The sequence below is a fragment of the Ranitomeya imitator genome, chromosome 6 (genome assembly GCF_032444005.1).
Source record: "Ranitomeya imitator isolate aRanImi1 chromosome 6, aRanImi1.pri, whole genome shotgun sequence".
In the NCBI taxonomy this organism is placed as follows: domain Eukaryota; kingdom Metazoa; phylum Chordata; class Amphibia; order Anura; family Dendrobatidae; genus Ranitomeya; species Ranitomeya imitator.
In genome coordinates, this window is record NC_091287.1 from 188,559,310 (window position 1) to 188,574,300 (window position 14,991).

Below are 14,991 nucleotides of genomic sequence, written 5' to 3' on the forward strand. Positions count from 1 at the left end.
TGATTTACGTGGGGCTAACAACCTGACAATTGAAAACAAGAGTACGGGAACACGTCCTGGGGATCGAGGCAGCAGCACATGTAACGGATGTTCATACGCTGAAAACGATACCGAGGCATTTTAAATCTCACCATCAGTGTAATGGTAGTGCCTTACGTGTTAAAGGTATCGATATGGTGGAGCCGAATATTAGGGGTGGCCGAATCTCCCAACGGTTGGCACAACTCGAGACTCGGTGGATGAGGACTTTAAATACTGTCCACCCTCATGGATTGAACGAAACAATAAGTTATGCGCCATTTTTATGATCCTGGCAGTGCACGGGTGGTGTGGTACACCCGCATCTTGGTGTTTTTTTTGTGCTTGTTTTTAATCATTGTTTTTATTTCTTCTTTTTTAGATTTAATTATGCTATGGATTGTCTGATGGTTCTCGCTTGGGATTCAAGTTTTTCATCATTTTCGTCTATCGCCTGTGGTTTATTGTATTATTTTAATAAATACACGGATATCTTCTGTATTTATTGTTATATGTATATGGTATTATGTGTGTATGTCTACTAAATGTGTTTTTCATTTTCCTTGTGGGGGGGTTCCTGTTGTTAGTTGTCCTTCCGGGGAGGTGGGATTGTTTGTTTATATGGATGCACTATGCTATGTGCCCTGTTTTAGGGTCCATAATTTTTCTATGGGTTATAGTAACATTATGGGGTTATATTTATCCATTCCCTTTTGTTTCCCCTCCATGTTAGTTCTTTTGTTATATCCCTATAATTTTTCATTTCTCCCCTTCCCTCTATGTTCACACATCTATACTCTTTTATTGCTTCCGTATTCACTACTACTGTTTTGCGGGTCCATTCACCGCTGCCGCGCCACCTGTACGCATGCGCGCTTGGTGCCGTCACTCTCGGCGACTTGCGGCGTCTCTATGCTTGAGTTGTCGCCATGGTTATGGCGACGCTCATGTATGACGCCGCTGCCGCTTGGAGTCTCGGATTCCTGGCTGACGCCTGCGTCACTTCCGGCTGGCGCCGCTGCGGTCATTGGTTCTGATTTTTTCTATGTGCAATATTTTATATGTTCAATAAAATTATTTATAGAATTGAGTTTCCAGTTTGGTCGTTTTATGTGGTTTCCACACCTCTTCTAACATAGGACGAGCTCTGAGACATGGGAACTCTGCTGACCGCAATTCCTAATCCTATCATACCACACTAGAGGTAGCCGTGGAGCGCTCCTGACCAGACCTAGGCGCCTCGGGCACAGCCTGAGAAACTAGCTAGCCCTGAAGATAGAAAAATAAGCCTACCTTGCCTCAGAGAAATTCCCCAAAGGAAAAGGCAGCCCCCCACATATAATGACTGTGCGTAAAGATGAAAATACAAACACAGAGATGAAATAGATTTTAGCAAAGTGAGGCCCGACTTACTGAATAGACCGAGGATAGGAAAGATAGCTTTGCGGTCAACACAAAAACCTACAAACAACCACGCAGAGGGCGCAAAAAGACCCTCCGCACCGACTAACGGTACGGAGGTGCTCCCTCTGCGTCTCAGAGCTTCCAGCAAGCAAGAAAAACCAATATAGCAAGCTGGACAGGAAAAATAGCAAACAAAAGTAACACCAGCAAAACTTAGCTTATGCAGGGCAGACAGGCCACAAGAACGATCCAGGAGAGAGCAAGACCAATACTGGAACATTGACTGGAGGCCAGGAACAAAGAACTAGGTGGAGTTAAATAGAGCAGCACCTAACGACTTAACCTCGTCACCTGAGGAAGGAAACTCAGAAGCCGCAGCCCCACTCACATCCACCAAAGGAAGCTCAAGGACAGAACCAGCCGAAGTACCACTCATGACCACAGGAGGGAGCTTGACCACAGAATTCACAACAGCAGGGGGTGTTGCAGGGAAGACTTCAGGGGAGTCCCTGTCAGGCGTGGGAACCTGGCAGAGACTTAGCGACAAGGACAGAACGAAACGGAACCGCGCCTGCTTTACCTTGCGGCGGTATCCTTAGAATGGACACGAAGCGAAGGATATTGTGGACAGTGAGAAATGAGATCAAGCACAAAGGAGAGCCAGCAGGAGTCAAAGAAAGCATTTGCACTACTAAAGCAGGATGGCACCATTGAAGCTCTAAAAAACTATAGGGAGAAAATTACTTTATCTAAAAAACTAATTAAAGCTGCCAAAAAGGAAACAGAGAAGCACATTGCTAAGGAGAGTAAAACTAATCCCAAACTGTTCTTCAACTATATCAATAGTAAAAGAATAAAAACTGAAAATGTAGGCCCCTTAAAAAATAGTGAGGAAAGAATGGTTGTAGATGACGAGGAAAAAGCTAACATATTAAACACCTTCTTCTCTACGGTATTCACGGTGGAAAATGAAATGCTAGGTGAAATCCCAAGAAACAATGAAAACCCTATATTAAGGGTCACCAATCTAACCCAAGAAGAGGTGCGAAACCGGCTAAATAAGATCAAAATAGATAAATCTCCGGGTCCGGATGGCATACACCCACGAGTACTAAGAGAACTAAGTAATGTAATAGATAAACCATTATTTCTTATTTTTAGGGACTCTATAGCGATGGGGTCTGTTCCGCAGGACTGGCGCATAGCAAATGTGGTGCCAATATTCAAAAAGGGCTCTAAAACTGAACCTGGAAATTATAGGCCAGTAAGTCTAACCTCTGTTGTTGGTAAAATATTTGAAGGGTTTCTGAGGGATGTTATTCTGGATTATCTCAATGAGAATAACTGTTTAACTCTATATCAGCATGGGTTTATGAGAAATCGCTCCTGTCAAACCAATCTAATCAGTTTTTATGAAGAGGTAAGCTATAGGCTGGACCACGGTGAGTCATTGGACGTGGTATATCTCGATTTTTCCAAAGCGTTTGATACCGTGCGGCACAAGAGGTTGGTACACAAAATGAGAATGCTTGGCCTGGGGGAAAATGTGTGTAAATGGGTTAGTAACTGGCTTAGTGATAGAAAGCAGAGGGTGGTTATAAATGGTATAGTCTCTAACTGGGTCGCTGTGACCAGTGGGGTACCGCAGGGGTCTGTATTGGGACCTGTTCTCTTCAACATATTCATTAATGATCTGGTAGAAGGTTTACACAGTAAAATATCGATATTTGCAGATGATACAAAACTATGTAAAGCAGTTAATACAAGAGAAGATAGTATTCTGCTACAGATGGATCTGGATAGGTTGGAAACTTGGGCTGAAAGGTGGCAGATGAGGTTTAACAATGATAAATGTAAGGTTATACACATGGGAAGAAGGAATCAATATCACCATTACACACTGAACGGGAAACCACTGGGTAAATCGGACAGGGAGAAGGACTTGGGGATCCTAGTTAATGATAAACTTACCTGGAGCAGCCAGTGCCAGGCAGCAGCTGCCAAGGCAAACAGGATCATGGGGTGCATTAAAAGAGGTCTGGATACACATGATGAGAGCATTATACTGCCTCTGTACAAATCCCTAGTTAGACCGCACATGGAGTACTGTGTCCAGTTTTGGGCACCGGTGCTCAGGAAGGATATAATGGAACTAGAGAGAGTACAAAGGAGGGCAACAAAATTCATAAAGGGGATGGGAGAACTACAACACCTAGATAGATTAGCGAAATTAGGATTATTTAGTCTAGAAAAAAGACGACTGAGGGGCGATCTAATAACCATGTAGAAGTATATAAGGGGACAATACAAATATCTTGCTGAGGATTTGTTTATACCAAGGAAGGTGACGGGCACAAGGGGGCATTCTTTGCGTCTGGAGGAGAAAAGGTTTTTCCACCAACACAGAAGAGGATTCTTTACTGTTAGGGCAGTGAGAATCTGGAATTGCTTGCCTGAGGAGGTGGTGATGGCGAACTCAGTCGAGGGGTTCAAGAGAGGCCTGGATGTCTTCCTGGAGCAGAACAATATTGTATCATACAATTATTAGGTTCTGTAGAAGGACGTAAATCTGGGGATTTATTATGATGGAATATAGGCTGAACTGGATGGACAAATGTCTTTTTTCGGCCTTACTAACTATGTTACTATGTTACTATGAGTCGTGCCCCGAGAACGGCAACATCCTACTGAGGCGCGTAGCCGGTGCACGGAACACCGAGGAAGTAACTGACTTTATGCCTTACTTCAAATACCACAGGACAGTTAATTATAGGTTGGCTGTCTACCTTACATCACCTAACCAGACATAGGGGGCAACCGTGGAGAAGGGCGTCTCTAGGGTCCCGGAAGAGCTCCAAGCCTACCCGTCAAACGGGTGCGTCCTAGCCATAACCAACTTGGGGGACGGAGAATAGAAAGAACTGGAACGAACGAGAACAGAAGTTGTGAGGACTATCCCGAATGCTCAGCAGGGAAGCACTACAACACACAGGCGCTAGTGGTAGGCAACGATTTCCACCTGCAAAGGGAACTCTGGATGTGCCTTCGGACCGGCCGGTCTCAGACAGCCCTGTTAACTGTGCTCTGGATTGAGGATCCTGAAGTCACCAGTAAAGAGGTAAAGAGACTGCAACCTTGTGTCCTTGTTATTGTCTGCACCTTACACCATCGCCACCTACACTATCGGGAAGCCCTGGGGACATACTTCACCTGTGGGAAGGTATACCAGCTAGCTGCCATCACATCACCCCAGTGGAACCCAAGCAGCGTCGTTCGACCTGACCGAATACCACAGGTGGCGTCACGAAACCTTGACAGACTTGTATCACCTTTTATTGGACGCCCCTTAGCAGGGTCACGGACCGGGTCCAGCCACCGTGACAACCCCAGAACTGAGCCAGAGAGGACCGGTACCGAGTAACCCTCGGCCCTGCGTCTGGGGGCACTCCATATGCAGTCCTTGATCAGCCGGTCGAGGCTGCATACTGCTGTGTGAGATGTGAGCACATTGTGCATTTCGAAGCCCAGATTCTGGATCTAAATGTGCAGCTGGTAACACTGAGATCCATTGACAACATGGAAAGGAGTCTTCTGCTCACTGAGCAGACGCTCAATGGGATAGATGAGGTGGGGGATGGTAGGATGGAGCTGCAGGACGGTGAAGTAGCAAGCTGGTTGACAGTTAGAAGGCTGGGTAGAGAGAAGAGTGCCAGGGAGGCTAGTCCTGATCTGGCACACCCCAATAAGTTTGCTAAATTGGCAGATGAGGGGGGTGCCAGTACAGGGGTAGCACTGCTTTAGCAAGGCATGTCCTCTGAAAGCCGGAGGAGTGACTGCTCCAGTAAGGAGGGAAATAGGAGAGCAGGGCAGGCCAGACAGGTGCTGGTAGTGGGGGACTCAATTATTAGGGGAACAGATAGGGCAATCTGTCACAAAGACAGGGATCATCGAACGGTGTGCTGCCTACCTGGCGCTCGAGTCCGAAACATCACTGATCGGGTGGACAGATTACTGGGAGGGGCTGGTGAGGACCCAGCGGTCATGGTGCACATTGGCACAAATGACAAAGGTAGAGGTAGGTGGAAGGTCCTTAAAGATGATTTCAGGGAATTAGGCTGCAAGCCGAAAGCAAGGACCTCCAACGTAGTATTTTCCGAAATACTGCCTGCACCACGTGCCACGCCAGAGAGGCAATGGGAGATTAGTGAGGTTAATAAGTGGCTCAAGAATTGGTGTAGGAAGGAGGGGTTTGGGTTCCTGCAGAACTGGGCTGACTTCTCAGTTGGCTACAGGCTCTACGCTAGGGACGGGCTGCACCTCAATGGGGAGGGTGCAGCTGTGTTGGGGGAGAAAATGGCTAGAAGGTTGGGGGAGAAAATGGCTAGAAGGTTGGAGTGTTTAAACTAGGGATTGGGGGGAGGGTATTCATTTTATAGGAGGGGAAGATCAGGAGGGCGTTAAACTAGAAGAAGAGGGGACGGGAAGAAAAACATTAGACTCGAACAAAGAATACCCAGGAAAACATACTCAGAAGGGAGGTAAGAACATTTCTAAAACAATCCACAGCAAGGAGATTGGAACAAAACAAAATCCTCTAAACTGCATGCTCGCAAACGCCAGAAGCCTGACAAACAAGATGGAAGAACTAGAAGCAGAAATATCTACAGGTAACTTTGACATAGTGGGAATAACCGAGACATGGTTAGATGAAAGCTATGACTGGGCAGTCCACTTTAAGGGAGGATATTAGCGAAGGGAATGAGGATGTCGAGTCCATATGGGTCGAAATTCATGGAGGGAAAAATGGTAACAAAATTCTCATTGGGGTCTGTTACAAACCCCCAAATATAACAGAAATCATAGAAAGTCTACTTCTAAAGCAGATAGATGAAGCTGCAACCCATAATGAGGTCCTGGTTATGGGGGACTTTAACTACCCGGATATTAACTGGGAAACAGAAACCTGTGAAACCCATAAAGGCAACAGGTTTCTGCTAATAACCAAGAAAAATTATCTTTCACAATTGGTGCAGAATCCAACCAGAGGAGCAGCACTTTTAGACCTAATACTATCTAATAGACCTGACAGAATAACAAATCTGCAGGTGGTCGGGCATCTAGGAAATAGCGACCACAATATTGTACAGTTTCACCTGTCTTTTCACTAGGGGGACTTGTCAGGGAGTCACAAAAACACTGAACTTTAGGAAGGCAAAGTTTGACCAGCTTAGAGATGCCCTTAATCTGGTAGACTGGGACAATATCCTCAGAAATAAGAATACAGATAATAAATGGAAAATGTTTAAGAACATCCTAAATAGGCACTGTAAGCGGTTTATACCTTGTGGGAATAAAAGGACTAGAAATAGGAAAAACCCAATGTGGCTAAACAAAGAAGTAAGACAGGCAATTAGCAGTAAAAAAGAAAGCATTTGCACTACTAAAGCAGGATGGCACCATTGAAGCTCTAAAAAACTATAGGGAGAAAAATACTTTATCTAAAAAACTAATTAAAGCTGCCAAAAAGGAAACAGAGAAGCACATTGCTAAGGAGAGTAAAACTAATCCCAAACTGTTCTTCAACTATATCAATAGTAAAAGAATAAAAACTGAAAATGTAGGCCCCTTAAAAAATAGTGAGGAAAGTATGGTTGTAGATGACGAGGAAAAAGCTAACATATTAAACACCTTCTTCTCCACGGTATTCATGGTGGAAAATGAAATGCTAGGTGAAATCCCAAGAAACAATGAAAACCCTATATTAAAGGTCACCAATCTAACCCAAGAAGAGGTGCGAAACCGGCTAAATAAGATTAAAATAGATAAATCTCCGGGTCCGGATGGCATACACCCATGAGTACTAAGAGAACTAAGTAATGTAATAGATGAACCATTATTTCTTATTCTCAGGGACTCTATAGCGACGGGGTCTGTTCCGCAGGACTGGCGCATAGCAAATGTGGTGCCTATATTCAAAAAGGGCTCTAAAAGTGAACCTGGAAATTATAGGCCAGTAAGTCTAACCTCTATTGTTGGTAAAATATTTGAAGGGTTTCTAAAGGATGTTATTCTGGATTATCTCAATGAGAATAACTGTTTAACTCCATATCAGCATGGGTTTATGAGAAATCGCTCCTGTCAAACCAATCTAATCAGTTTTTATGAAGAGGTAAGCTATAGGCTGGACCACGGTGAGTCATTGGACGTGGTATATCTCGATTTTTCCAAAGCATTTGATACCGTGCCGCACAAGAGGTTGGTACACAAAATGAGAATGCTTGGTCTGGGGGAAAATGTGTGTAAATGGGTTAGTAACTGGCTTAGTGATAGAAAGCAGAGGGTGGTTATAAATGGTATAGTCTCTAACTGGGTCGCTGTGACAAGTGGGGTACCGCAGGGGTCGGTATTGGGACCTGTTCTCTTCAACATATTCATTAATGATCTGGTAGAAGGTTTACACAGTAAAATATCGATATTTGCAGATGATACAAAACTATGTAAAGCAGTTAATACAAGAGAAGATAGTATTCTGCTACAGATGGATCTGGATAAGTTGGAAACTCGGGCTGAAAGGTGGCAGATAAGGTTTAACAATGATAAATGTAAGGTTATACACATGGGAAGAAGGAATCAATATCACCATTACACACTGAACGGGAAACCACTGGGTAAATCGGACAGGGAGAAGGACTTGGGGATCCTAGTTAATGATAAACTTACCTGGAGAAGCCAGTGCCAGGCCGCAGCTGCCAAGGCAAACAGGATCATGGGGTGCATTAAAAGAGGTCTGGATACACATGATGAGAGCATTATACTGCCTCTGTACAAATCCCCAGTTAGACCGCACATGGAGTACTGTGTCCAGTTTTGGGCACCGGTGCTCAGGAAGGATATAATGGAACTAGAGAGAGTACAAAGGAGGGCAACAAAATTAATAAAGGGGATGAGAGAACTACAATACCCAGATAGATTAGCGAAATTAGGATTATTTAGTCTAGAAAAAAGACAACTGAGGGGCGATCTAATAACCATGTATAAGTATATAAGGGGACAATACAAATATCTCGCTGAGGATCTGTTTATACCAAGGAAGGTGACGGGCACAAGGGGGCATTCTTTGCGTCTGGAGGATAGAAGGTTTTTCTACCAACATAGAAGAGGATTCTTTACTGTTAGGGCGGTGAGAATCTGGAATTGCTTGCCTGAGGAGGTGGTGATGGCGAACTCAGTCGAGGGGTTCAAGAGAGGCCTGGATGTCTTCCTGGAGCAGAACAATATTGTATCATACAATTATTAGGTTCTGTAGAAGGACGTAGATCTGGGGATTTATTATGATAGAATATAGGCTGAACTGGATGGACAAATGTCTTTTTTCGGCCTTACTAACTATGTTACTATGTTACTATGTTAAGATAGTGCAAATAGAGACCTGGGCACAAATAAGGAAGTTGGGGGTGGCAGTGGCATGGGGGGTGGGGTTAGAACAATTAATAATTTAAGAAAGAATAGAGGTACAGAGAGGAACATCAAGTGCATGTATACTAATGCCAGAAGCCTTGCCAACAAAATGGACCAATTTGAATTAATGTTGTTGGAGCATAATTATGACATGGTGGGGATATCTGAAACGTGGCTGGATGAGAGCCATGACTGGGCTGTTAACTTGCAGGGTTATAGTCTGTTCAGAAATGACCGAATGGATAGGCGAGGGGTAGGGGTTTGTCTATATGTAAAATCATCCTTAACCCCTTCATGACCCAGCCTATTTTGACCTTAAAGACCTTGCCGTTTTTTGCAATTCTGACCAGTGTCCCTTTATGAGGTAATAACTCAGGAACGCTTCAACGGATCCTAGCAGTTCTGAGATTGTTTTTTCGTGACATATTGGGCTTCATGTTGGTGGTAAATTTAGGTCAATAAATTCTGCGTTTATTTGTGATAAAAATGGAAATTTGGCGAAAATTTTGAAAATTTCGCAATTTTCACAATTTGAATTTTTATTCTGTTAAACCAGAGAGTTATGTGACACAAAATAGTTAATAAATAACATTTCCCACGTGTCTACTTTACATCAGCACAATTTTGGAAACAAAATTTTTTTTTGCTAGGAAGTTATAAGGGTTAAAATTTGACCAGCGATTTCTCATTTTTACAACGAAATTTACAAAACCATTTTTTTTAGGGACCACCTCACATTTGAAGTCAGTTTGAGGGGTCTATATGGCTGAAAATACCCAAAAGTGACACCATTCTAAAAACTGCACCCCTCAAGGTACTCAAAACCACATTCAAATAGTTTATTAACCTTTCAGGTGCTTCACAGCAGCAGAAGCAACATGGAAGGAAAAAATGAACATTTAACTTTTTAGTCACAAAAATTATCTTTTAGCAACAATTTTTTTATTTTCCCAATGGTAAAAGGAGAAACTGAACCACGAAAGTTGTTGTCCAATTTGTCCTGAGTACGACGATACCTCATATGTGGGGGTAAACCACTGTTTGGGCGCACGGCAGGGCTTGGAAGGGAAGGAGCGCCATTTGACTTTTTGAATGAAAAATTGGCTCCACTCTTTAGCGGACACCATGTCACGTTTGGAGAGCCCCCGTGTGCCTAAAAATTGGAGCTCCCCCACAAGTGACCCCATTTTGGAAACTAGACGCCCCAAGGAACTTATCTAGATGCATAGTGAGCACTTTGAACCCCCAGGTGCTTCACAAATTGATCCGTAAAAATGAAAAAGTACTTTTTTTTTCACAAAAAAATTCTTTTAGCCTCAATTTTTTCATTTTCACATGGGCAACAAGGTAAAATGGATCCTAAAATTTGTTGGGCAATTTCTCCTGAGTACACCAATACCTCACATGTGGGGGTAAACCACTGTTTGGGCACATGGTAAGGCTCGGAAGGGAAGGAGCGCCATTTGACTTTTTGAATGAAAAATTATCTCCATCGTTAGCGGACACCATGTCGCGTTTGGAGAGCCCCTGTGTGCCTAAACATTGGCGCTCCCCCACAAGTGACCCCATTTTGGAAACTAGACCCCCCAAGGAACTTATCTAGATGCCTAGTGAGCACTTTAAACCCTCAGGTGCTTCACAAATTGATCTGTAAAAATGAAAAAGTACTTTTTTTTCATAAAAAAAATCTTTTCGCCTCATTTTTTTCATTTTCACATGGGCAATAGGATAAAATGGATCATAAAATTTGTTGGGCAATTTCTCCCGAGTACGCCGATACCTCATGTGGGGGTAAACCACTGTTTGGGCACTCGGCAGGGCTCGGAAGGGATGGCGCGCCATTTGACTTTTTGAATGGAAAATTAGCTCCAATTGTTAGCGGACACCATGTCGCGTTTGGAGAGCCCCTGTGTGCCTAAACATTGGAGCTCCCCCACAAGTGACCCCATTTTGGAAACTAGACCCCCGAAGGAACTTATCTAGATGCATATTGAGCACTTTAAACCCCCAGGTGCTTCCCAGAAGTTTATAACGCAGAGCTATGAAAATAAAAAATAATTTTTCTTTCATCAAAAATGATTTTTTAGCCTGGAATTTCCTATTTTGCCAAGGGTAATAGGGGAAATTGGACCCCAAATGTTGTTGTCCAGTTTGTCCTGAGTACGCTGATACCCCATATGTGGGGGTAAACCACTGTTTGGGCGCACGGCAGGGCTCGGAAGGGAAGGCACGCCATTTGGCTTTTTAAATGGAAAATTAGCTCCAATCATTAGCGGACACCATGTCACGTTTGGAGAGCCCCTGTGTGCCTAAACATTGGAGATCCCCCAGAAATGACCCCATTTTGGAAACTAGACCCCCAAAGGAACTAATCTAGATGTGTGGTGAGAACTTTGAACCCCCAAGTGCGTCACAGAAGTTTATAACGCAGAGCCATGAAAATAAAAAAATATATATATTTTCTCAAAAATGATTTTTAGCCTGCAATTTTTAATTTTCCCAAGGGTATCAGGAGAAATTTGACCCCAAAAGTTGTTGTCCAGTTTCTCCTGAGTACGCTGATACCCCATATGTGGGGGTAAACTACTGTTTGGGCACATGCCGGGGCTCGGAAGTGAAGTAGTGACATTTTGAAATGCAGACTTTGATGGAATGCTCTGTGGACGTCACGTTGCGTTTGCAGAGCCCCTGATGTGGCTTAACAGTAGAAACCCCCCACAAGTGACCCCATTTTGGAAACTAGACCCCGAAAGGAACTTATCTAGATGTGTGGTGAGCACTTTGAACCCCCAAGTGCTTCACAGAAGTTTATAATGCAGAGCCGTGAAAATAATAAATACGTTTTCTTTCCTCAAAAATAATTTAGCCCAGAATTTTTTAATTTTCCCAAGGGTAACAGGAGAAATTTGACCCCAATATTTGTTGTCCAGTTTCTCCTGAGTACGGTGATACCCCATATGTGGGGGTAAACTACTGTTTGGGCACATGCCGGGGCTCGGAATTGAAGTAGTGACGTTTTGAAATGCAGACTTTGATGGAATGCTCTGCGGGCGTCACGTTGCGTTTGCAGAGCCCCTGATGTGGCTTAACAGTAGAAACCCCCCACAAATGACCCCATTTTGGAAACTAGACCCCGAAAGGAACTTATCTAGATGTGTGGTGAGCACTTTGAACCCCCAAGTGCTTCATAGAAGTTTATAATGCAGAGCCGTGAAAATAATAAATACGTTTTCTTTCCTCAAAAATAATTATTTAGCCCAGAATTTTTTATTTTCCCAAGGGTTACAGGAGAAATTGCACCCCAAAAGTTGTTGTCCAGTTTCTCCTGAGTACGCTGATACCCCATGTGTGGGGGTAAACCACTGTTTGGGCGCACGTCGGGGCTCAGAAGGAAAGTAGTGACTTTTGAAATGCAGACTTTGATGGAATGGTCTGCGGGCGTCACGTTGCGTTTGCAGAGCCCCTGGTGTGCCTAAACAGTAGAAACCCCCCACAAGTGACCCCATTTTAGAAACTAGACCCCCTAAGGAACTTATCTAGATATGTGGTGAGCACTTTGAACCCCCAAGTGCTTCACAGACGTTTACAACGCAGAGCCGTGAAAATAAAAAATAATTTTTCTTTCCTCAAAAATGATGTTTTAGCAAGCATTTTTTTATTTTCCCAAGGGTAACAGGAGAAATTGGACCCCAGTAATTGTTGCGCAGTTTATCCTGAGTATGCTGGTACCCCATATGTGGGGGTAAACCACTGTTTGGGCACACGTCGTGGCTCGGAATTGAGGGAGCACCATTTGACTTTTTGAATACAAGATTGGCTGGAATCAATGGTGGCGCCATGTTGCGTTTGGAGACCCCTGATGTGCCTAAACAGTGGAAATCTCTCAATTCTACCTCCAACACTAACCCCCCCACACCCCTAACCCTAATCCCAACTGTAGCCATAACCCTAATCACAACCCTAACCACAACCCTAATTCCAACCCTAACCACACCCCTAACCCTAACCACAACCCTAATTCCAACCCTAACCCTAAGGCTATGTGCCCACGTTGCGGATTTGTGTGAGATTTTTCAGCATCATTTTTGAAAAATCCGCGGGTAAAAGGCACTGCGTTTTACCTGCGGATTTTCCGCGGATTTCCAGTGTTTTTTGTGCGGATTTCACCTGCGGATTCCTATTGAGGAACAGGTGTAAAACGCTGCGGAATCCGCACAAAGAATTGACATGCTGCGGAAAATACAACGCAGCGTTTCCGCGCGGTATTTTCCGCACCATGGGCACAGCGGATTTGGTTTTTCATATGTTTACATGGTACTGTAAACCTGATTGAACACTGCTGCGGATCCGCAGCCAAATCCGCACCGTGTGCACATAGCCTAATTCTAAAGGTATGTGCACACGCTGCGGAAAACGCTGCGGATCCGCAGCAGTTTCCCATGAGTTTACAGTTCAATGTAAACCTACGGGAAACAAAAATCGCTGTGCCTATGCTGCGGAAAAACTGCACGGAAACGCAGCGGTTTACATTCCGCAGCATGTCACTTCTTTGTGCGGATTCCGCAGCGGTTTTACAACTGCTCAAATAGAAAATCGCAGTTGTAAAACCGCAGTGAAATGCGCAGAAAAACCGCGGTAAATCCGCCATAAATCCGCAGCGGTTTAGCACTGCGGATTTATCAAATCCGCAGCGGAAAAATCCGCAGAGGACCAGAATACGTGTGCACATACCGAAACCCTAACCCTAGCCCTAACCCTACCCCTAGCCCTAACCCAACGCAGCGTTTCCGCGCGGTATTTTCCGCACCATGGGCACAGCGGATTTGGTTTTCCATAGGTTTACATGGTACTGTAAACCTGATGGAACACTGCTGCGAATCCGCAGCGGCCAATCCGCTGCGGATCCGCAGCCAAATCCGCACCGTGTGCACATAGCCTAATTCTAAAGGTATGTGCACACGCTGCGGAAAACGCTGCGGATCCGCAGCAGTTTTTCATGAGTTCACAGTTCAATGTAAACCTATGGGAAACAAAAATCGCTGTACACATGCTGCGGAAAAACTGCACGGAAACGCAGGGGTTTACATTCTGCAGCATGTCACTTCTTTCTGCAGATTCTGCAGCGGTTTTACAACTGCTCCAATAGAAAATTACAGTTGTAAAACCGCAGTGAAATGCGCAGAAAAAACGCGGTAAATCCGCCATAAATCCGCAGCGGTTTAATCCGCAGAGGACCAGAATACGTGTGCACATTCCTAACCCTAACCCTAGCCCTACCCCTAACCCTACCCCTAACCCTAACCCTAACCCTACCCCTACCCCTAACCCTAACCCTAGCCCTAACCCTAGCCCTAACCATAACCCTAACCCTATTCTAACATTAGTGGAAAAAAAAAATTCTTTATTTTTTTATTGTCCCTACCTATGGGGGTGACAAAGGGGGGGGGGGGGTCATTTATTATTTTTTTTATTTTGATCACTGAGATATAATCTATCTCAGTGATCAAAATGTACTTTGGAACGAATCTGCCGGCCGGCAGATTCGGCGGGCGCACTGCGCATGCGCCCGCCATTTTGGAAGATGGCGGCGCCCAGGGAGAAGACGGACGGACCCCGGCAGGATCGGTAAGTATGATGGGGTGGGGGGGAGCACGGGGGGTAATCGGAGCATGGGGGGGAGGATCGGAGCATGGGGGGGTGGATCGGAGCGCGGGAGGGGTGGAACAGAGTACGGGGGGTGGAACGGAGCACTGGGGGTGGAACGGAGCACGGGGGGTGGAACGGAGCACGGGGGTGGATCGGAGTGCAGGGGGGGGTGATTGGAGCACGGGGGGGTGATTGGACCACGGGGGGAGCGGACAAGAGCATGGGGGGAGCGGAGCACAGGACGGAGGGGAGCCGGAGCAGTGTACCGGACAGATCGGAGGGCTGGGGGGGCGATCGGTGGGGTGGGGGCACATTAGTGTTTCCAGCCATGGCCGATGATATTGCAGCATCGGCCATGGCTGGATTGTAATATTTCACCAGTTATAATAGGTGAAATATTACAAATCGCTCTGATTGGCAGTTTCACTTTCAACAGCCAATCAGAGCGATCGTAGCCACGGGGGG

The 14,991-nt window shown here is 45.0% G+C and overlaps 1 protein-coding gene and 1 long non-coding RNA gene across 3 annotated transcripts in view; one reads left to right on the forward strand and one right to left on the reverse strand.

Moving 5' to 3' along the window:
* The window catches only part of C6H7orf57 (chromosome 6 C7orf57 homolog), a 175,483-nt gene extending 174,375 nt beyond the window's left edge, over positions 1–1,108 (forward strand). Inside the window, exon 8 of the mRNA XM_069730390.1 lies at positions 401–1,108. Coding sequence (XP_069586491.1) covers positions 401–426 — 26 coding nt within the window. The 3' untranslated portion in view covers positions 427–1,108. The remainder of the gene's footprint in view (positions 1–400) is intronic.
* LOC138642306 (uncharacterized) overlaps positions 1–14,991 on the reverse strand; it is a 301,712-nt gene that overhangs the window by 157,202 nt on the left and 129,519 nt on the right. The window lies entirely within an intron of this gene.